General features: G+C 42.1%; 1 protein-coding gene across 1 annotated transcript in view; it reads right to left on the reverse strand.

Moving 5' to 3' along the window:
- Positions 1-16,357, reverse strand: part of LOC307136039 (uncharacterized protein) — a gene marked incomplete at both ends in the record, with an annotated part of 141,752 nt that extends 125,395 nt beyond the window's left edge. Inside the window, 15 exons of the mRNA XM_079832785.1 lie at positions 208-280; positions 361-508; positions 578-770; positions 857-1,014; positions 1,095-1,192; positions 1,264-1,451; positions 1,528-1,632; positions 10,626-10,698; positions 10,779-10,926; positions 10,996-11,188; positions 11,275-11,432; positions 11,516-11,613; positions 11,685-11,872; positions 11,949-12,039; positions 16,337-16,357. Of these exons, the coding sequence (XP_079688911.1) occupies positions 208-280; positions 361-508; positions 578-770; positions 857-1,014; positions 1,095-1,192; positions 1,264-1,451; positions 1,528-1,632; positions 10,626-10,698; positions 10,779-10,926; positions 10,996-11,188; positions 11,275-11,432; positions 11,516-11,613; positions 11,685-11,872; positions 11,949-12,039; positions 16,337-16,357 (1,933 nt within the window). The remainder of the gene's footprint in view (positions 1-207; positions 281-360; positions 509-577; positions 771-856; positions 1,015-1,094; positions 1,193-1,263; positions 1,452-1,527; positions 1,633-10,625; positions 10,699-10,778; positions 10,927-10,995; positions 11,189-11,274; positions 11,433-11,515; positions 11,614-11,684; positions 11,873-11,948; positions 12,040-16,336) is intronic.
- Positions 16,358-24,152: the final 7,795 nt, after the last annotated feature.

Below are 24,152 nucleotides of genomic sequence, written 5' to 3' on the forward strand. Positions count from 1 at the left end.
TACCAAAGAGACAGTGGAGTTAAGAAGTTTATTAAAACTACTAAAGTCACATGACCAGGGTAACTTCTCCACTAGACACCACAGTTTGCCCACTAGAGATGGTCTTGACGTTAGCATCTCTTCCTGGAAAAGAAAATGGTAGAATGGTGAGGCATTTAAAAACCAAATTCTCATGGTTCCTGAAGTCAGTTTACAACAAGCACTCACTTTTCCTAGTGCAGCTTTGCTCACAGGAGCCAGAAGAGGGATGGCACACTGCTGTACTACAGTGGATGAAGATCTAACAGAGGGGGGAAAGGGATAAGCCACAGAAAGAAAAACACCTAATATTAAGGATTCAGGTAAGGCTGCAGAGCATACGGTTTCCTGTAGAGGAGCCAGTGATGCTGGATCCACAAATGTGAACATCTTCACAACAAAGCGCTTGTAGTGGGTTGGGAACTGAAGACCAGAAGATCCAGCCACCGGAACCAATGAGGTCAGGTAACGGTCATCCTGGTAAGGGCATCTGAAAGGTAAAGAGGCAGTCAGAAGTGCCTTACAGCACACTAGATGGATAAAGACTGGCCTTACTCACCCATCGACCAGAAGGTCCCACTGGGGTAGACTGAGTGGACTGGGGGTTGATGTCGCCCAGCAATGTCCAAGCATTAGGACAATGTTGGGGTCGGTCCTCTCCAAAATGCGCACCTCAACATACACAGGCTCCCGCAGGACTTTTGTGACGGGATAATCAGCATCACCGTAGTAGGACGTGTATGCCTCATCCCCTGAGGAAGAAAACCAGCGTTTAACCAGAAACTGCTGCAATCTGGATTTTTAGAAAATACTTGTGCATACTTGGACAGACACTTACCTTCTGCACAGCCTTTGGTGACACATTGACCATTTGCCAGTCTAAGCTCCACCCTGAGGGGTCCAGAAGCCGCTACTGGTGGAGGTGCAGGAACAGTGTTGACCTCCACAACCAGAGCTTCCACAGAAGTAGCAGAGTACCTACACTGGAAGAGGAGCCTAGACAACAAATAGTGAGCTTGTAGCCTTTGTCAAGGATTCATATTTTTTCTAATTAAAAAAAACAACAAAAAACCTACTCAAAATGGCTGTCCCTTGTGATGGAACCAAGTGGTCCGACACCCACTTCATACGAGGAGGTCATTCGGTTCTCATACACCACATATCCACCGTCCTCCTGCAAATAATAACTGTTGGCATCCAGGCCATTCTAAGCCATGCAGAACAGAACCACAAGCAGCTACTCACCATCATGCTTGTGCCACATGCAGTGACAGGGAACTGGTATATAGCAAAGGAAGGTGTGGATCCCACAGGACTGCAAGGTGGGTCGTTTCCACCCAGGAGACGGACTGAATCCAGGCTCAAGCGAGGTAGTGTAACATCTCTTGCCACCACTACCACAAACTGACCATCTCTTATACACTGGACAGTCACTGGAACAAGGTACAAGAGCAGGTTATTACTGAGGAGTGGTTTAACATGAAAACCTTAACATTGACTCACTCTTACCTGCCTTCCCATAGAAACACTGCTGTCCATTAAAGCAGCAGTTGATAGCGTCACACTCAGCACCACTGATACCAGGTGGGCCACATTGGATCTGCTCATAATCAGCTACAGCACATTTGTCAAGGGGCTCTGCCTGCGCCACTGGCTGCTTAGACTGAACCTGCTGAGGAAACTTTTGACTAGCTTGTTGTTGAACCTGCTGAGGAAACTGTTGACTAGCTTGTTGTTGAACCTGCTGAGGAAACTGTTGACTAGCTTGTTGTTGAACCTGCTGAGGAAACTGTTGACTAGCTTGTTGTTGAAACTGCTGGGGAAACTGTTGACTAGCTTGTTGTTGAAACTGCTGAGGAAACTGTTGACTAGCTTGTTGTTGAACCTGCTGAGGAAACTGATGACTAGCTTGTTGTTGAACCTGCTGAGGAAACTGATGACTAGCTTGTTGTTGAACCTTCTGAGGAAACTGTTGACTAGCTTGTTGTTGAACCTTCTGAGGAAACTGTTGACTAGCTTGTTGTTGAACCTTCTGAGGAAACTGTTGACTAGGTAGCTGTTGAACCTTCTGAGGAAACTTTTGACTAGCTTGTTGTTGAACCTTCTGAGGAAACTGTTGACTAGCTAGCTGTTGAACCTTCTGAGGAAACTGTTGACTAGCTTGTTGTTGAACCTTCTGAGGAAACTGTTGACTAGCTAGCTGTTGAACCTTCTGAGGAAACTGTTGACTAGCTTGTTGTTGAACCCGCTGGTCAATTTGCTTTAACATCAGAGGATTCTGGGGCAGATTACTCCACTGTGGAACAGCATGACAAAAAGTACAAAACCACACACAAAGTGCCAGAGATTGAACAGCACACCAGCTTCCTGCCATTGTTCAACAACTAGTCACACTGTTGAGATGATGCCCTTTGGTCTTTTTGTATTCTACAGATTTGGCTAATTAACAATGATCCCTCCCTCTTCATTAAGAGTCATGATTCTCCAGACTTGCCCAAATGGGAGTTTATGCTACCAGAAAATTCTCATCAAAATCATACGCATGTGATGTAGGGGAGTGCGGGGCACAAACTAACGCGGGGTTATGCCAAGTTCACACTGCCCGATTTTAGCCCCGATTTTGACTCGCCGACAGGTTTTGGGAAATCGCAGACAAATGGCTGAAATCATAGGCAAATCGGTGCTTGTGCACGCGAGTGACAATCACGCAGTGTGAATGATCAAAGACGCGATCAGAGAGAATCGCCGATGAGTCGCCGACGCTCGCGAGATATTTGGCATGCTAAATATCTGGACCTGTCGGCGATTCAAACTCCTGCTGTGTGAAATGAGTTCTGACTGAAAAATACATCTGCGATGACCGACAGCCAATGAGAGAGCAAGATACAGGGCAGCGGGAGGTTCGGGGAGGAGTTATAGACCAGAATATCCGTATTTTTAATATATATATATATATATATATATATTTACAGTTATATCAAGCAGAAACAAAGCACAAACATTTGCTTGACCAGCCGCAGCAGCAGCACACTGCAAAATTATTTATTTACCTCAAACTCTCTTTGCAGAACACAATCCTTGCTCCCCAACCATTTCCTCCACCATAATCTTTTTTCTTTTTCTCCTTTTTGCTGCAAATCAGCGCACAGACAATTTGGATAGCAAGTTTCTGAACTGCAGTCTATATTTTTAATAACAATTCCAGTCTGGCGCAAGAACTCCGGTCTGACGCACGTGTGATCTCGCGTTGTTTCCTTCTCACTTCTTGCGTATGTTTGCTTATGAAACGTAGTTCGCGGACGGGACAGAGCTGTCGGCGATTTTTCCTTTTGTACAGTCATGCAGTGTGAAACCCTCTGTCGCCGATCCATCGTGCAGTGTGAACACAGCAGTGACTGAATGCTGGCCCAGGTAGTCATGCAGTGTGAAAAGAACTTGTGATCCGACGAGTTTGAAAATCGTGCAGTCTGAACTAGGCTTTAGTTGTAACACACATGGTTTAACACTTTCCACACATGCCAGGATGACGAAACTTAGAAACTTAGTGTATTTACTAGTTGCCATATCAACATTATTTAGAGAAAAAATAGCGGCAAAATTAAATAATCTTTGGAAGATATTACTGAACATTTATTTAACCATGGCAAAAAGTAAATTTCTTACTTAAGTTTATTTTTCATCTCTGTTTTTTGTGTTTATTTAAAACAAGACAAATCTGATATTATTTGAATCTTATATCTGTTATTTAACAGTTGAGATTGTTCTTTAATGTTGATCTAACAGCAGAAGACATGAGCCACGGTTTAAATCCCAGTTGCGCAGGTGGGGTGCATTGTAACACTGCATTACAATGAGCCCCTATTAGAACTACGCTATTATATTCTATACTTTTATGAATTCTTTTGAGAAAAGGGTGAATAATGACAGAGTCAATGATCAGAAATTATTCATTATCATTATGTTTTTAACTATGCTGTTTAGCTGTATGTAGCCAAAAATCTGTATAATTTTAATCATTACAAATTAAAAAGTTAATAATTGTATTTTATTGACAAAATATTTTAGTTTGTCTTGTATTTTTTGTTATTATATCAGGTAACATTTTAAGCTGTCATTTGGTCATGTTACAATGTGCCCCACCCATGGGGCATGTTGTCACATTTCACTTCCATTCTTTCGGGGTAAATCAAGAAAAAAAGTATACACAGTATTAATGAAACAAAACCACATAATTGTACTAGACATGTGGGGAATTAATGTGAGAAAAAATAAATACTCTGAACCCCAAGTGAATTTACACAAACTGAGACAGTCAAAAAGCGTTAGGTTGTGCCCTGCTCTCCCCTATATTTAATCCAATTAGTCAGATTTGTCATATTGAAGACAAATAAAAAGGTTCATGCTCAGGTTTGCTACTGGAGCTTGCCCAAAGTACTTTGGGTAGATGTTTGGTGCATTCCGCTTTGCTTGTAGACATGCAGAAATATTAACTAGCATTACTACTTTTACAATATCTTTATATGGCAGAAATAGTAATAGTCTGTAGTTCCAAATTTAGCAACACACTCACAAACCTCCCTAAGCACTTCCCCTTGGGGCAATCCCTGTCGCCAGTTTGAAGTGTTCCACAAGTGGACAAGAGAGGTTTATGTGGACAGACCCTCGACTCCTTGATTATGACAGAGGGGACGAATCTACTCATATATACTTTAATTACAAAATAAATGTAACTGTAATCAGTTACTGAGAAAAAAATGTGTAATTAAATTACAGTTACTTATGAAAATGTTAATTATTACAAAGGGGGTTACATCTGAATATTTTCGGTAAAAAGCTAGGATATGTTGAATAATATTAATTGGTTGTTTTGCCTGTGCAGGATGCCTCTTGCCATTTACAGTGGGGGTTTTTTAATATACAATTGCTAGGACCCATTTCTCAATACTTAGGACACTTTTTCAAAACTCTTCACACAGTTCTCCTAACAAACTTTCAGCTCGGCGCAGCAGATAATTTCACATTCAAAATGCACTAAAACTACCAAAACACAATTCTTTCCCCTAGCAAAGGTTTTCAACCAACACACACTTTGTCAATCCCCAAACGGACGAGGCGTTTATACTTGACGCACTCGCCGTTGTACTATTCTGTGAAACGACAGAGGGCGACTCGGAGTAATTGTTCTAGAAACCATCAGGAAACCGCAGTGAGAGAAGTAGAAGAATGTAGCTACACAGGTGACCATATTTATTTTAATAAACTTCACCAAAAAAAAAAAACACACTACAAAAGAATCGTGTAAAACTCAGTAAACCTTGATTGCTAATCATTAATCCGGTGTATGCTTTCGATTTACCCCAAAAGAAAGTGAAATATGACAGCCTGCCCCATAGGTGGGGCACATTAACATGACAGCTTGAGGTTCAGATACAATAAAAACAAGACAAACTAAGTCAAAATACAAATTAACTTTCAAATAAAATAATGCCATTTAATCATTAAAACTATACTGACAAACAGTTATACAGAAGTTAAAAACCATAACTTCTGAACATTGACTGTTATTCTTTCCTCAATAGAATAGTTCTAATAGGGGCACATTGTAACGGTTACAACATGCCCCACCTGTGCAACTGGGATTTAAACCCGTCTAGTATCTTCTGCTGGTTAGAGCAGCATTAGAACTCTCAACTGTTAAACAGATTGGTCTTATTTTCAATAAACGTTTTGTTAAATGTTCAGTGAGCGCGTCCAAATAATTATTAATTGGTGCAGTTTCACTAAATAATGTTGATATGGCAACTAGTAAATACATTAGGTTTCATCATCCCGGCATGTGTGGAAAGTTAAACTGTTACAACTAGCCCCGCGTCAGGTTGTGCACCGCTCCCCACACTAACCTTGAGAAGTTTAAATTCCATACGGAGAAAAATAACAACTTCTGTACCTCTGCAAGTCACATAGCATGCAGCCATAGGGTTTCAGACTAATTGGGACTTGCAAAGGTACAGTCAGTTCCACCACATTTGCAGAATAAGGCACTCTTTCCAGGTCAAAAGCAGTTAAACCAGACATGAAGCAAAGTGAAAAGTCAGATACAAGCAAGGATTGATGTCAGTTTTATTGAGAAACTTTCTTTTGCCCTTGAACAATTACAGGACCAAGTGTTGCCTTGCCTTCCCACTGTACACCTAGAGAGAAGAAAGAGCAAAGTTAGGAGCACTTAAAACATCAAAAGCAAGCTTAAAGCAAGAGCTACCGACCTCCATAAGGAGAAGCAGCAATTCCACCATCAGGACCACATGTTGAGTCACAGCAACCACAAACTTGGTCATTTCCATCAGCAGCAAACCACCTGCAACAAGACAAAGCACTTTCAACATGAGCAAAGAAATTAAATAATAATAATATAATAATAAGTGCAACGTACCCATTGGCAAAGGAACAGGATTTGCGCTGAGCGTCACTGGGTGCAGAAGCAATAGTTGCCTTCAGAACACATGTTATGTAGATCTACAAGGGATGACAGACAAGTCAGAAAACCAAAGCAGATGGGAAGAGAAGTCAAATTAACTCTTGTGGTACATACAGATGGACTGGTGCTCTCCTGGAACATGAATGCCTCCAGCTGGAACTGGATCTTGTCAACCTGGGACCGAGGCATGAAGCGGGAGCTGGAAGCTGTAGCCTTGGCATCCACAAAGCACCTGACGACAAAGTCACCACAAAGAGCAACTCATGAATGTTTAAAAAGAGCAAACAAAACAGTCCTATAACATCAAGAGCCATGACCTTACCCATGATTCTCAATGAAGGAATATCTCGGAAGGGAGTTCACGTCAGGCACTTGAGTGGCCACACAGCTGTCCACAAACACACGCAGAGGCACATGATTGTACTGCTTCACAGATGCCTCGATGTTAATAACACCACCCAGGAAATAGGAGTATGAAGGCCTCTGGTAGGACCAATCGTCTACAAAAGAGAAGGAACACCCTAGGAAGAGCCACATTTGCAAGGTCGAAGGTCCAAAGAAAGTGCACTTACCCAGCATGAGCTTCAGGGAGAACATCAAGACTTCTTCACCAACCTTGGTTGAGGCATAAGGGACCCATGTTGGCCTCAAGGCATCACTGCTTACATTGTGTAGCCTGTGGTTCATGAAAGTACCCATTAAATGGTCTCCCAGTTGCACAAGCAGTGAAAGTCACAGAGGTCACTTACCTTTGATAGTGGCATTGAACGCCAACAATTGCACCATCGGCCCGGGTAATCGGAGTACCTGCAAGAGCCTCAGGGGTGTAGGTAAGAGAGAAGGTGTAGACAAGCTCATCCTCATTCATCTGTAAGAGATTGTAGTTAAAACATCAGTTCCTCATCAAGGTGTAATCATTATTATGAATGAGAGAAAGTGCATTGTGCAATACGGTGGACAAACACTTAAAGCAGGAGAAAACAACTGCAGAGCTTAAAACATGCATTGGTATGAACGGGCCTTAAGAAATGTTATGCCAGCTGCCCTGGCAATGCAAATACAACAGCAGTGTGAACGGACGGTCCTTGAGGAGGACTTTGGATATCCTCAATTTGAACAAACAACCAATTAAGATTTAGGAGTTCTTACCATCTGCACACTGTTGCAGTCCTGTAATTCATACTCAAAGATGAGCACCCTAGACTCAGAGTCCTGACCAACAACAGAACATCCACCTAGAGACAGACCAGTTGGCTGGATCAACTGACCATTGCTAAACAAGTCCTGCTGGACTTCTACAAGAACCCGGTTCTCTCCGCATTGAACCGCTACGCTGCTGGGAGTCACGGGTTGCCTCAACTGGAAGTCCACCGCCAACTCGCTCTGCACCTCGGGAACGACGGGATACCTCCAATCCAAAGGCTTCACTGGACCCTGCAACAGCTGCTTCTCCTGAAGGCCAAAAGGCTCCTGTGCAAGGCCTCGGGAGGCAGGACCCAAAGGACTCTGAAATGGAGAAGCCACTTGCAAAGGATTCCAGAGTTCTGGAGCAGAAAAGGCAGGACTTCTGAAATCTGGATCTGATTTTGGCCCCATGCTTCTTGGACTTTGACTGTGCATCAAACTTCCCCATGCATCAGGCAGATCAAACACAACAATCACAACCACCACTAACACACCTTTCAGAAGCCCCATCCTAGCAAACTTTGACACAAATGCCACAACACACACCAGTGCTTGGCCTAGCCATTTTGTACAGCTTTGAATGAAGGTGGCTCATCCCCTTTTAGTTTAATTGATTGCCTTTGATTCTCCTCTGGACCTGTAGAGTTTATATGCATCTCTGGGACCCACAGCTCTGCACAATTTGTATGTCTCTCTTATCTGACAAATTGAGGGGGACATTTACATGACACCATTTTCAAATAAAACTTTAAATGCATTGTGTTCATTTACACAACAACAGTGCTTTGTGGCCCTTAAAAATGCAAACTTTTAAAAACAGGGTTTCAAAGTTCAAGTTTTTGAAAATGATACCATTATTGTCTCCATGTAAACTACAAAAACATGAATTTGTGAAAACTGTGACATCATGCGCATGCATATTGCGTCTTTAGTCTATAGGCACGTAGTGTTTCTTTGCCAAGTGTCATCGCCATCTACTGGATTCTCTGCAGGGATTCTCCTAGAGATTTAATCAGATCAACATCATATTTGCACAGTCTAATCTAAAGGCCTTGGTGATGTTAAATTGCGAAGATCTTGAGTTTTCCCTGACGGTCGTGTCAGTGGCGGCCTCACAAAGTTCGATGGTTCGCAATAAAACAGGAAGTTGTTGTAACTCGGGCATACAATTTCCGATCTGCCCCAAACTTCACATGTTTGATAAGAGTCCTGACCTGAAGACATCTACATGCCAATATTCAGTTACAGTCATAGCGCCACCTGCGGGCAACAGGAAATGCCTTGTTTTACATTGTGATTAACTCCTCATTGAGATTTAACTATAACATCATCATATTTGGTCATCATATCAGGCCTTGGTGATGTTAAATTGTGACAAAGGCCTGACAAAGTCTGATGTTTCGCCATGACACAGGAAGCTGTTGTAAGTCAGGCATACAATGTCCGATCTGCCCCAAACTTCAGATGTTTGATAAGAGTCCTAGCCTGAAGACATCTACATATGAGTTTCAGAATTAGGCATGGCAAAATGGCTCGATAGCGCCACCTACAACATTTCAACAAAGTGCCCCTCCCACTACGTTTCACATACAGGTATGAAATTCGGTACACACATGTAACAGCCCAATACCTACAAAAAATCTCCTGGTACAAAATCAACGACACAGAGGGAAGATAGGGAGGGAAGGGCATGAAAAAGTTAATTGAAACAGTCATTCATTTTTGTCCACTTGCCCTCAGCTTCTTATTCTTTAACATCAGCAGTTTATGCAACTGGCCACAGACCTACGTTTTCTCAAATTTTCCACCAAAATGTCTCTAGGAAAAATGTGTGATACAAAGAGCAAGAAGAGTTAACAGGACGAAGACTTAAGGATGGGGCACTAAAAATGGACAAATATAATAGTAGACCCCATTTTGAAATGTTTATTTCACAAACCTAATTCACCAACAGTTAGCTCTTCAAACCAGTTAAATAGAATTAAAATGGGATGCATTTCCTTGATGCCATGGATTGCCTTCCACATTCTGTTTTTAATGGTGCAACAAGCACAGACAGTTAAACAAAGTAGCTTATTGCCCAAATCTACAGAAGCGACATGGTTTAGACCAGTTAACGTCACACTCTGGAGACGGTTTATAGACCCCTTTCATGAGTAAGGTTAAAAGCAACACAAAAAAAACAGGACAAGTTTAAAACATTTTAGAACCCATTTACACCTGTATTTAGCATAGTCCACTTGTGATTGGACTGATAAACGCTTTAGTACCAGGTGTAAACAGGCCCGCAGACAGCAACTCCGGTGTGACACACCAGTTAAGGGACTAAACCAGCTTTTATTAAAGCACCAGTCTACTTTTCAATAAACATTGGGGCTAGCCTAAAGAAAAAAGGCTGGTCACAATTTGGGATTTAAAAAAAATAAATAAGACAATGCAGGTTGATACTGATTTCGTTGCAGATGCAATGCTGTACTTGCACGACTTCAGGGGCTTTCAAATAGCATTACCAAAAAACAGAGGGACTTGGCATGCTTGAATAGCAATACAAGCAGTTATGTTAGTCCAGCCATAAAGCCACAAGTTAGAGAGCAAAACAGCAACTTGGCAAATAGGTCAGGTTTGGGCAGAAACTTGGCTTGTTTAGTTCAAGACAAGCATAACCTTGAAGCAAAAAAGGGAACTCCTGTTTAGTAGTGTAGCCCAATAAATCAAACTGAGAACAGTCATGAAAAATCAATACCAAAGAGACAGTGGAGTTAAGAAGTTTATTAAAACTACTAAAGTCACATGACCAGGGTAACTTCTCCACTAGACACCACAGTTTGCCCACTAGAGATGGTCTTGACGTTAGCATCTCTTCCTGGAAAAGAAAATGGTAGAATGGTGAGGCATTTAAAAACCAAATTCTCATGGTTCCTGAAGTCAGTTTACAACAAGCACTCACTTTTCCTAGTGCAGCTTTGCTCACAGGAGCCAGAAGAGGGATGGCACACTGCTGTACTACAGTGGATGAAGATCTAACAGAGGGGGGAAAGGGATAAGCCACAGAAAGAAAAACACCTAATATTAAGGATTCAGGTAAGGCTGCAGAGCATACGGTTTCCTGTAGAGGAGCCAGTGATGCTGGATCCACAAATGTGAACATCTTCACAACAAAGCGCTTGTAGTGGGTTGGGAACTGAAGACCAGAAGATCCAGCCACCGGAACCAATGAGGTCAGGTAACGGTCATCCTGGTAAGGGCATCTGAAAGGTAAAGAGGCAGTCAGAAGTGCCTTACAGCACACTAGATGGATAAAGACTGGCCTTACTCACCCATCGACCAGAAGGTCCCACTGGGGTAGACTGAGTGGACTGGGGGTTGATGTCGCCCAGCAATGTCCAAGCATTAGGACAATGTTGGGGTCGGTCCTCTCCAAAATGCGCACCTCAACATACACAGGCTCCCGCAGGACTTTTGTGACGGGATAATCAGCATCACCGTAGTAGGACGTGTATGCCTCATCCCCTGAGGAAGAAAACCAGCGTTTAACCAGAAACTGCTGCAATCTGGATTTTTAGAAAATACTTGTGCATACTTGGACAGACACTTACCTTCTGCACAGCCTTTGGTGACACATTGACCATTTGCCAGTCTAAGCTCCACCCTGAGGGGTCCAGAAGCCGCTACTGGTGGAGGTGCAGGAACAGTGTTGACCTCCACAACCAGAGCTTCCACAGAAGTAGCAGAGTACCTACACTGGAAGAGGAGCCTAGACAACAAATAGTGAGCTTGTAGCCTTTGTCAAGGATTCATATTTTTTCTAATTAAAAAAAACAACAACAAAAAACCTACTCAAAATGGCTGTCCCTTGTGATGGAACCAAGTGGTCCGACACCCACTTCATACGAGGAGGTCATTCGGTTCTCATACACCACATATCCACCGTCCTCCTGCAAATAATAACTGTTGGCATCCAGGCCATTCTAAGCCATGCAGAACAGAACCACAAGCAGCTACTCACCATCATGCTTGTGCCACATGCAGTGACAGGGAACTGGTATATAGCAAAGGAAGGTGTGGATCCCACAGGACTGCAAGGTGGGTCGTTTCCACCCAGGAGACGGACTGAATCCAGGCTCAAGCGAGGTAGTGTAACATCTCTTGCCACCACTACCACAAACTGACCATCTCTTATACACTGGACAGTCACTGGAACAAGGTACAAGAGCAGGTTATTACTGAGGAGTGGTTTAACATGAAAACCTTAACATTGACTCACTCTTACCTGCCTTCCCATAGAAACACTGCTGTCCATTAAAGCAGCAGTTGATAGCGTCACACTCAGCACCACTGATACCAGGTGGGCCACATTGGATCTGCTCATAATCAGCTACAGCACATTTGTCAAGGGGCTCTGCCTGCGCCACTGGCTGCTTAGACTGAACCTGCTGAGGAAACTTTTGACTAGCTTGTTGTTGAACCTGCTGAGGAAACTGTTGACTAGCTTGTTGTTGAACCTGCTGAGGAAACTGTTGACTAGCTTGTTGTTGAACCTGCTGAGGAAACTGTTGACTAGCTTGTTGTTGAAACTGCTGGGGAAACTGTTGACTAGCTTGTTGTTGAACCTGCTGAGGAAACTGTTGACTAGCTTGTTGTTGAACCTGCTGAGGAAACTGATGACTAGCTTGTTGTTGAACCTGCTGAGGAAACTGATGACTAGCTTGTTGTTGAACCTTCTGAGGAAACTGTTGACTAGCTTGTTGTTGAACCTTCTGAGGAAACTGTTGACTAGCTTGTTGTTGAACCTTCTGAGGAAACTGTTGACTAGGTAGCTGTTGAACCTTCTGAGGAAACTTTTGACTAGCTTGTTGTTGAACCTTCTGAGGAAACTGTTGACTAGCTAGCTGTTGAACCTTCTGAGGAAACTGTTGACTAGCTTGTTGTTGAACCTTCTGAGGAAACTGTTGACTAGCTAGCTGTTGAACCTTCTGAGGAAACTGTTGACTAGCTTGTTGTTGAACCCGCTGGTCAATTTGCTTTAACATCAGAGGATTCTGGGGCAGATTACTCCACTGTGGAACAGCATGACAAAAAGTACAAAACCACACACAAAGTGCCAGAGATTGAACAGCACACCAGCTTCCTGCCATTGTTCAACAACTAGTCACACTGTTGAGATGATGCCCTTTGGTCTTTTTGTATTCTACAGATTTTGGCTAATTAACAATGATCCCTCCCTCTTCATTAAGAGTCATGATTCTCCAGACTTGCCCAAATGGGAGTTTATGCTACCAGAAAATTCTCATCAAAATCATACGCATGTGATGTAGGGGAGTGCGGGGCACAAACTAACGCGGGGTTATGCCAAGTTCACACTGCCCGATTTTAGCCCCGATTTTGACTCGCCGACAGGTTTTGGGAAATCGCAGACAAATTGCTGAAATCATAGGCAAATCGGTGCTTGTGCACGCGAGTGACAATCACGCAGTGTGAATGATCAAAGACGCGATCAGAGAGAATCGCCGATGAGTCGCCGACGCTCGCGAGATATTTGGCATGCTAAATATCTGGACCTGTCGGCGATTCAAACTCCTGCTGTGTGAAATGAGTTCTGACTGAAAAATACATCTGCGATGACCGACAGCCAATGAGAGAGCAAGATACAGGGCAGCGGGAGGTTCGGGGAGGAGTTATAGACCAGAATATCCGTATTTTTAATATATATATATATATATATATTTACAGTTATATCAAGCAGAAACAAAGCACAAACATTTGCTTGACCAGCCGCAGCAGCAGCACACTGCAAAATTATTTATTTACCTCAAACTCTCTTTGCAGAACACAATCCTTGCTCCCCAACCATTTCCTCCACCATAATCTTTTTTCTTTTTCTCCTTTTTGCTGCAAATCAGCGCACAGACAATTTGGATAGCAAGTTTCTGAACTGCAGTCTATATTTTTAATAACAATTCCAGTCTGGCGCAAGAACTCCGGTCTGACGCACGTGTGATCTCGCGTTGTTTCCTTCTCACTTCTTGCGTATGTTTGCTTGTGAAACGTAGTTCGCGGACGGGACAGAGCTGTCGGCGATTTTTCCTTTTGTACAGTCATGCAGTGTGAAACCCTCTGTCGCCGATCCATCGTGCAGTGTGAACACAGCAGTGACTGAATGCTGGCCCAGGTAGTCATGCAGTGTGAAAAGAACTTGTGATCCGACGAGTTTGAAAATCGTGCAGTCTGAACTAGGCTTTAGTTGTAACACACATGGTTTAACACTTTCCACACATGCCAGGATGACGAAACTTAGAAACTTAGTGTATTTACTAGTTGCCATATCAACATTATTTAGAGAAAAAATAGCGGCAAAATTAAATAATCTTTGGAAGATATTACTGAACATTTATTTAACCATGGCAAAAAGTAAATTTCTTACTTAAGTTTATTTTTCATCTCTGTTTTTTGTGTTTATTTAAAACAAGACATATCTGATATTATTTGAATCTTATATCTGTTATTTAACAGTTGAGATTGTTCTTTAATGTTGATCTAACAGCAGAAGACATGAGCCACGGTTTAAATCCCAGTTGCGCAGGTGGGGTGCGTTGTAACACTGCATTACAATGAGCCCCTATTAGAACTACGCTATTATATTCTATACTTTTATGAATTCTTTTGAGAAAAGGGTGAATAATGACAGAGTCAATGATCAGAAATTATTCATTATCATTATGTTTTTAACTATGCTGTTTAGCTGTATGTAGCCAAAAATCTGTATAATTTTAATCATTACAAATTAAAAAGTTAATAATTGTATTTTATTGACAAAATATTTTAGTTTGTCTTGTATTTTTTGTTATTATATCAGGTAACATTTTAAGCTGTCATTTGGTCATGTTACAATGTGCCCCACCCATGGGGCATGTTGTCACATTTCACTTCCATTCTTTCGGGGTAAATCAAGAAAAAAAGTATACACAGTATTAATGAAACAAAACCACATAATTGTACTAGACATGTGGGGAATTAATGTGAGAAAAAATAAATACTCTGAACCCCAAGTGAATTTACACAAACTGAGACAGTCAAAAAGCGTTAGGTTGTGCCCTGCTCTCCCCTATATTTAATCCAATTAGTCAGATTTGTCATATTGAAGACAAATAAAAAGGTTCATGCTCAGGTTTGCTACTGGAGCTTGCCCAAAGTACTTTGGGTAGATGTTTGGTGCATTCCGCTTTGCTTGTAGACATGCAGAAATATTAACTAGCATTACTACTTTTACAATATCTTTATATGGCAGAAATAGTAATAGTCTGTAGTTCCAAATTTAGCAACACACTCACAAACCTCCCTAAGCACTTCCCCTTGGGGCAATCCCTGTCGCCAGTTTGAAGTGTTCCACAAGTGGACAAGAGAGGTTTATGTGGACAGACCCTCGACTCCTTGATTATGACAGAGGGGACGAATCTACTCATATATACTTTAATTACAAAATAAATGTAACTGTAATCAGTTACTGAGAAAAAAATGTGTAATTAAATTACAGTTACTTATGAAAATGTTAATTATTACAAAGGGGGTTACATCTGAATATTTTCGGTAAAAAGCTAGGATATGTTGAATAATATTAATTGGTTGTTTTGCCTGTGCAGGATGCCTCTTGCCATTTACAGTGGGGGTTTTTTAATATACAATTGCTAGGACCCATTTCTCAATACTTAGGACACTTTTTCAAAACTCTTCACACAGTTCTCCTAACAAACTTTCAGCTCGGCGCAGCAGATAATTTCACATTCAAAATGCACTAAAACTACCAAAACACAATTCTTTCCCCTAGCAAAGGTTTTCAACCAACACACACTTTGTCAATCCCCAAACGGACGAGGCGTTTATACTTGACGCACTCGCCGTTGTACTATTCTGTGAAACGACAGAGGGCGACTCGGAGTAATTGTTCTAGAAACCATCAGGAAACCGCAGTGAGAGAAGTAGAAGAATGTAGCTACACAGGTGACCATATTTATTTTAATAAACTTCACCAAAAAAAAAAAACACACTACAAAAGAATCGTGTAAAACTCAGTAAACCTTGATTGCTAATCATTAATCCGGTGTATGCTTTCGATTTACCCCAAAAGAAAGTGAAATATGACAGCCTGCCCCATAGGTGGGGCACATTAACATGACAGCTTGAGGTTCAGATACAATAAAAACAAGACAAACTAAGTCAAAATACAAATTAACTTTCAAATAAAATAATGCCATTTAATCATTAAAACTATACTGACAAACAGTTATACAGAAGTTAAAAACCATAACTTCTGAACATTGACTGTTATTCTTTCCTCAATAGAATAGTTCTAATAGGGGCACATTGTAACGGTTACAACATGCCCCACCTGTGCAACTGGGATTTAAACCCGTCTAGTATCTTCTGCTGGTTAGAGCAGCATTAGAACTCTCAACTGTTAAACAGATTGGTCTTATTTTCAATAAACGTTTTGTTAAATGTTCAGTGAGCGCGTCCAAATAATTATTAATTGGTGCAGTTTCACTAAATAATGTTGATATGGCAACTAGTAAATACATTAGGTTTCATCATCCCGGCATGTGTGGAAAGTTAAACTGTTACAACTAGCCCCGCGTCAGGTTGTGCACCGCTCCCCACACTAACCTTGAGAAGTTTAAATTCCATACGGAGAAAAATAACAACTTCTGTACCTCTGCAAGTCACATAGCATGCAGCCATAGGGTTTCAGACTAATTGGGACTTGCAAAGGTACAGTCAGTTCCACCACATTTGCAGAATAAGGCACTCTTTCCAGGTCAAAAGCAGTTAAACCAGACATGAAGCAAAGTGAAAAGTCAGATACAAGCAAGGATTGATGTCAGTTTTATTGAGAAACTTTCTTTTGCCCTTGAACAATTACAGGACCAAGTGTTGCCTTGCCTTCCCACTGTACACCTAGAGAGAAGAAAGAGCAAAGTTAGGAGCACTTAAAACATCAAAAGCAAGCTTAAAGCAAGAGCTACCGACCTCCATAAGGAGAAGCAGCAATTCCACCATCAGGACCACATGTTGAGTCACAGCAACCACAAACTTGGTCATTTCCATCAGCAGCAAACCACCTGCAACAAGACAAAGCACTTTCAACATGAGCAAAGAAATTAAATAATAATAATATAATAATAAGTGCAACGTACCCATTGGCAAAGGAACAGGATTTGCGCTGAGCGTCACTGGGTGCAGAAGCAATAGTTGCCTTCAGAACACATGTTATGTAGATCTACAAGGGATGACAGACAAGTCAGAAAACCAAAGCAGATGGGAAGAGAAGTCAAATTAACTCTTGTGGTACATACAGATGGACTGGTGCTCTCCTGGAACATGAATGCCTCCAGCTGGAACTGGATCTTGTCAACCTGGGACCGAGGCATGAAGCGGGAGCTGGAAGCTGTAGCCTTGGCATCCACAAAGCACCTGACGACAAAGTCACCACAAAGAGCAACTCATGAATGTTTAAAAAGAGCAAACAAAACAGTCCTATAACATCAAGAGCCATGACCTTACCCATGATTCTCAATGAAGGAATATCTCGGAAGGGAGTTCACGTCAGGCACTTGAGTGGCCACACAGCTGTCCACAAACACACGCAGAGGCACATGATTGTACTGCTTCACAGATGCCTCGATGTTAATAACACCACCCAGGAAATAGGAGTATGAAGGCCTCTGGTAGGACCAATCGTCTACAAAAGAGAAGGAACACCCTAGGAAGAGCCACATTTGCAAGGTCGAAGGTCCAAAGAAAGTGCACTTACCCAGCATGAGCTTCAGGGAGAACATCAAGACTTCTTCACCAACCTTGGTTGAGGCATAAGGGACCCATGTTGGCCTCAAGGCATCACTGCTTACATTGTGTAGCCTGTGGTTCATGAAAGTACCCATTAAATGGTCTCCCAGTTGCACAAGCAGTGAAAGTCACAGAGGTCACTTACCTTTGATAGTGGCATTGAACGCCAACAATTGCACCATCGGCCCGGGTAATCGGAGTACCTGCAAGAGCCTCAGGGGTGTAGGTAAGAGAGAAGGTGTAGACAAGCTCATCCTCATTCATCTGTAAGAGATTGTAGTTAAAACATCAGTTCCTCATCAAGGTGTAATCATTATTATGAATGAGAGAAAGTGCATTGTGCAATACGGTGGACAAACACTTAAAGCAGGAGAAAACAACTGCAGAGCTTAAAACATGCATTGGTATGAACGGGCCTTAAGAAATGTTATGCCAGCTGCCCTGGCAATGCAAATACAACAGCAGTGTGAACGGACGGTCCTTGAGGAGGACTTTGGATATCCTCAATTTGAACAAACAACCAATTAAGATTTAGGAGTTCTTACCATCTGCACACTGTTGCAGTCCTGTAATTCATACTCAAAGATGAGCACCCTAGACTCAGAGTCCTGACCAACAACAGAACATCCACCTAGAGACAGACCAGTTGGCTGGATCAACTGACCATTGCTAAACAAGTCCTGCTGGACTTCTACAAGAACCCGGTTCTCTCCGCATTGAACCGCTACGCTGCTGGGAGTCACGGGTTGCCTCAACTGGAAGTCCACCGCCAACTCGCTCTGCACCTCGGGAACGACGGGATACCTCCAATCCAAAGGCTTCACTGGACCCTGCAACAGCTGCTTCTCCTGAAGGCCAAAAGGCTCCTGTGCAAGGCCTCGGGAGGCAGGACCCAAAGGACTCTGAAATGGAGAAGCCACTTGCAAAGGATTCCAGAGTTCTGGAGCAGAAAAGGCAGGACTTCTGAAATCTGGATCTGATTTTGGCCCCATGCTTCTTGGACTTTGACTGTGCATCAAACTTCCCCATGCATCAGGCAGATCAAACACAACAATCACAACCACCACTAACACACCTTTCAGAAGCCCCATCCTAGCAAACTTTGACACAAATGCCACAACACACACCAGTGCTTGGCCTAGCCATTTTGTACAGCTTTGAATGAAGGTGGCTCATCCCCTTTTAGTTTAATTGATTGCCTTTGATTCTCCTCTGGACCTGTAGAGTTTATATGCATCTCTGGGACCCACAGCTCTGCACAATTTGTATGTCTCTCTTATCTGACAAATTGAGGGGGACATTTACATGACACCATTTTCAAATAAAACTTTAAATGCATTGTGTTCATTTACACAACAACAGTGCTTTGTGGCCCTTAAAAATGCAAACTTTTAAAAACAGGGTTTCAAAGTTCAAGTTTTTGAAAATGATACCATTATTGTCTCCATGTAAACTACAAAAACATGAATTTGTGAAAACTGTGACATCATGCGCATGCATATTGCGTCTTTAGTCTATAGGCACGTAGTGTTTCTTTGCCAAGTGTCATCGCCATCTACTGGATTCTCTGCAGGGATTCTCCTAGAGATTTAATCAGATCAACATCATATTTGCACAGTCTAATCTAAAGGCCTTGGTGATGTTAAATTGCGAAGATCTTGAGTTTTCCCTGACGGTCGTGTCAGTGGCGGCCTCACAAAGTTCGATGGTTCGCAATAAAACAGGAAGTTGTTGTAACTCGGGCATACAATTTCCGATCTGCCCCAAACTTCACATGTTTGATAAGAGTCCTGACCTGAAGACATCTACATGCCAATATTCAGTTACAGTCATAGCGCCACCTGCGGGCAACAGGAAATGCCTTGTTTTACATTGTGATTAACTCCTCATTGAGATTTAACTATAACATCATCATATTTGGTCATCATATCAGGCCTTGGTGATGTTAAATTGTGACAAAGGCCTGACAAAGTCTGATGTTTCGCCATGACACAGGAAGCTGTTGTAAGTCAGGCATACAAGCTGTGTCCCAATTCAAGGGCTGCATCCTTTGAAGGCCGTGTCCTTTGAAGTGCGCGGCCGACGCGGCCTCCAAAGGACGCACCGAGACTCGTTTACAGTGGAAGGTATAGCGGATTGCGTCACCGCGGCGCGACGAAGGCTGTCCCAATTCGTAGGTCCTTCGAAGGATCCTTCAAAATACGGCCTGCAAATGCGTCCTTCTTTTCCCATGAAATGAAGGATAGTTGGATGGATGCTTCGCAGCCTTGCCTACCCCAGAATTCATTGCGCGCCGCGACGTCACATTTTTGAAGAGAAATTGCCAGATTACACTTTTAAATGCTAGTATTGTGTTTCAATTTACTCCAGTAATCTAATGTATCTACTGATAAAAATAAAATGTTGACTAAATATGTTACCAACATACGATTTTATATAGTTTACTACATATTTAGTGGTTTTGTTTTTAGGCAGTTGAATTTAACTTTAAAGTCCATTATAAATGTTAATTTCAGTTCTCTTCAACAGCAGCTGTCAACAGTTGCTAAATATTACTAATAATGTAACGAAATGCATTTACTCTGTATTTGAGTATAATTGTGAAGTACCTCAGATTTTTATTCAACTTCATCTCAGAGGCAAATATTGTGGTTTTATGAAAAACTGACTTTTTACACATGATTATTAGATTTCGTTATTAGTTATCGTTTAAAAAAGAATGTAAAAATAAAATACACTGTCTTAAATAAATATGTCTTCTAGATGAGGGATAGGCACCGTTGGTCTTGGAGGACCGCTGTCCTGCAGTCAGAGTTCAGCTCATAGAACAGTTATGCATGTTAAAATATTTTATGGTTTGATTTGAGGATGTGAGGTAATTTAATTTAGTCTTCCCTCTTTCTGAAAACATATTAGCTACATGGCAGCCGTCGAATAAGTCAGCACTGCAAACCTGTTGGCAGACAGTGGAAAATGCACTGATCCCAGATGATGTCCCGCTGACAGAGGCTTCACCAGGGTCTCCCAGCCCAGCTCAATAAAAGACTACATAAAAACATTTTATTCCATCTGTTTTATGTACTGTTAATTTAAAAATGTATTTTGTTTTTCTAATCTTAAACGTAACTTATGTAAATAGTTGTAAAAAGTACTGTAAATAAAAATGTATAGAACAATTTATTGTTTCATTTACAAATGAATTGACATAAATGTACAGAATTATTTATTTCATTTACAAATTATAACTTGCATTACAAAAATAATATGTAGAACGATAATATTTAATTTACACATTTTAATTTACAAAACCAAAATTTTAGTTCTCAACAATCTCTCAAGAAGAGAAAACAATCAGTCCATTCTCTCCCTGCTCTCCTCTGTCTGTCTCTTCATGTCCTCCCTCAGTCTCTCCATCAGCTCATCCTCTCGGTATCTCCATCAGCTCATCCTCTCAGTCTCTCCCTGCTCTCCTCTGTCTGTCTCTTCATGTCCTCCCTCAGTCTCTCCATCAGCTCATCCTCTCAGTCTCTCCATCAGCTCATCCTCTCAGTCTCTCCATCAGCTCATCCTCTCAGTATCTCCATCAGCTCATCCTCTCAGTATCTCCATCAGCTCATCCTCTCAGTATCTCCATCAGCTCATCCTCTCAGTCTCTCCATCAGCTCATCCTCTCAGTCTCTCCATCAGCTCATCCTCTCAGTATCTCCATCAGCTCATCCTCTCAGTATCTCCATCAGCTCATCCTCTCAGTCTCTCCATCAGCTCATCCTCTCAGTCTCTCCATCAGCTCATCCTCTCAGTCTTTCCATCAGCTCATCCTCTCAGTCTCTCCATCAGCTCATCCTCTCAGTCTCTCCATCAGCTCATCCTCTCGGTCTCTCCATCAGCTCATCCTCTCGGTATCTCCATCAGCTCATCCTCTCGGTCTCTCCATCAGCTCATCCTCTCAGTCTCTCCATCAGCTCATCCTCTCAGTATCTCCATCAGCTCATCCTCTCAGTCTCTCCATCAGCTCATCCTCTCAGTATCTCCATCAGCTCATCCTCTCAGTCTCTCCATCAGCTCATCCTCTCAGTCTCTCCATCAGCTCATCCTCTCGGTCTCTCCATCAGCTCATCCTCTCAGTCTCTCCATCAGCTCATCCTCTCAGTCTCTCCATCAGCTCATCCTCTCAGTCTCTCCATCAGCTCATCCTCTCAGTCTCTCCATCAGCTCATCCTCTCGGTGTCGTTTCCTCTTGGTGGAGTTGCTCCTCATCTTGGTCATCCTCTGCTGAACTTGGCCCTGGTGTGTCCTCAGGGATGGAGGCAATGAGGACAGTGGGGTTGTCCCAACACCTCATTCATGAAGACAAACCATGGCCAAGTTTCCCAATTCCTCACCTGTCCCAGGACACTTTCAATACTAAGGCAGAGGAAATAAACATGTCACTCAATAACAAACACAACAGCACAATACATTTCAGTAAAGATGTGTCTGTTAACTTGCATACTTTGTTTGTTTGTTTTTAAGTTGTAATTTTTTTTTTAACCTGCAAGGCAGGGGTGCAATCTTAAGAAAATTAAAAAAATATGATGCATCAGTAGCCTACAAACATACAAAATACTCCAGAAATCATATTTATAGATACTATATTCTTTTTTTTTGTGGGGTTTGTATAGGATAAAGCCTCCCTATAGCCTACCTACACAAGAACCTATGGAAATACTACAAATGGGTCGTATTCCAATCCACACTGGCCGAGTTTTTCGGCCCGGTAAATAAATACTCATTTGCTGCCCTCATTTTAATAAAGCTGTCATCCATAAAACTTCATCCATAAAACAAAACGAAATATTACATCAGATCACGTAACGAATAAAGCCGTGCAGTGGTAACACAGAAATAAAGACCACCGGCTTTTAAAACGTTTCATTGGTTATTTGAGTAAATGAAAAAACACAATACTTACATTTATAAGTGTATTCCTCGGCCGCGGGATGGGCAGAGGAATACACTGCGAAGGATCCACTTGTTCTGGTTGGTTCTATCCTTCGCGGCCGGGGAGAAGGACGGTGGGTAGGGTTGCCAAGTCTCTGCAACAAAAGTAGTCCAAAACTGCCAATGCGATTTTCTCCATCGAGCGGCCAAATTCTCCACTGGAGTTGTACGTTTGGGGGTGTTGGAGCGGCGAAATCTTACTTATGGGGTAGAAACAAACCCGCGGAAATAATTTTTCACCCGCGGAAACAACTTAAAAGTAGCCTAATTCGGCTGAAAAGACGCGGACTTGGCAACACGAACGGCAGGCTGCATTTGAAGGCCTCTTCGAATTGGGACAGCCTTCGTCGCGCTGCAGTGACGCAATCGGCCTTCAAATGCGGCCTTTGAAGGATGCAGCCCCCGAATTGGGACACAGCTATACAATGTCCGATCTGCCCCAAACTTCAGATGTTTGATAAGAGTCCTAGCCTGAAGACATCTACATATGAGTTTCAGAATTAGGCATGGCAAAATGGCTCGATAGCGCCACCTACAACATTTCAACAAAGTGCCCCTCCCACTACGTTTCACATACAGGTATGAAATTCGGTACACACATGTAACAGCCCAATACCTACAAAAAATCTCCTGGTACAAAATCAACGACACAGAGGGAAGATAGGGAGGGAAGGGCATGAAAAAGTTAATTGAAGCAGTCATTCATTTTTGTCCACTTGCCCTCAGCTTCTTATTCTTTAACATCAGCAGTTTATGCAACTGGCCACAGACCTACGTTTTCTCAAATTTTCCACCAAAATGTCTCTAGGAAAAATGTGTGATACAAAGAGCAAGAAGAGTTAACAGGACTAAGACTTAAGGATGGGGCACTAAAAATGGACAAATATAATAGTAGACCCCATTTTGAAATGTTTATTTCACAAACCTAATTCACCAACAGTTAGCTCTTCAAACCAGTTAAATATAATTAAAATGGGATGCATTTCCTTGATGCCATGGATTGCCTTCCACATTCTGTTTTTAATGGTGCAACAAGCACAGACAGTTAAACAAAGTAGCTTATTGCCCAAATCTACAGAAGCGACATGGTTTAGACCAGTTAATGTCACACTCTGGAGACGGTTTATAGACCCCTTTCATGAGTAAGGTTAAAAGCAACACAAAAAAAAAACAGGACAAGTTTAAAACATTTTAGAACCCATTTACACCTGTATTTAGCATAGTCCACTTGTGATTGGACTGATAAACGCTTTAGTACCAGGTGTAAACAGGCCCGCAGACAGCAACTCCGGTGTGACACACCAGTTAAGGGACTAAACCAGCTTTTATTAAAGCACCAGTCTACTTTTCAATAAACATTGGGGCTAGCCTAAAGAAAAAAGGCTGGTCACAATTTGGGATTTAAAAAAAATAAATAAGACAATGCAGGTTGATACTGATTTCGTTGCAGATGCAATGCTGTACTTGCACGACTTCAGGGGCTTTCAAATAGCATTACCAAAAAACAGAGGGACTTGGCATGCTTGAATAGCAATACAAGCAGTTATGTTAGTCCAGCCATAAAGCCACAAGTTAGAGAGCAAAACAGCAACTTGGCAAATAGGTCAGGTTTGGGCAGAAACTTGGCTTGTTTAGTTCAAGACAAGCATAACCTTGA

This window comes from Gobio gobio (assembly GCF_949357685.1).
Source record: "Gobio gobio genome assembly, chromosome: 13".
NCBI lineage: Eukaryota > Metazoa > Chordata > Actinopteri > Cypriniformes > Gobionidae > Gobio > Gobio gobio.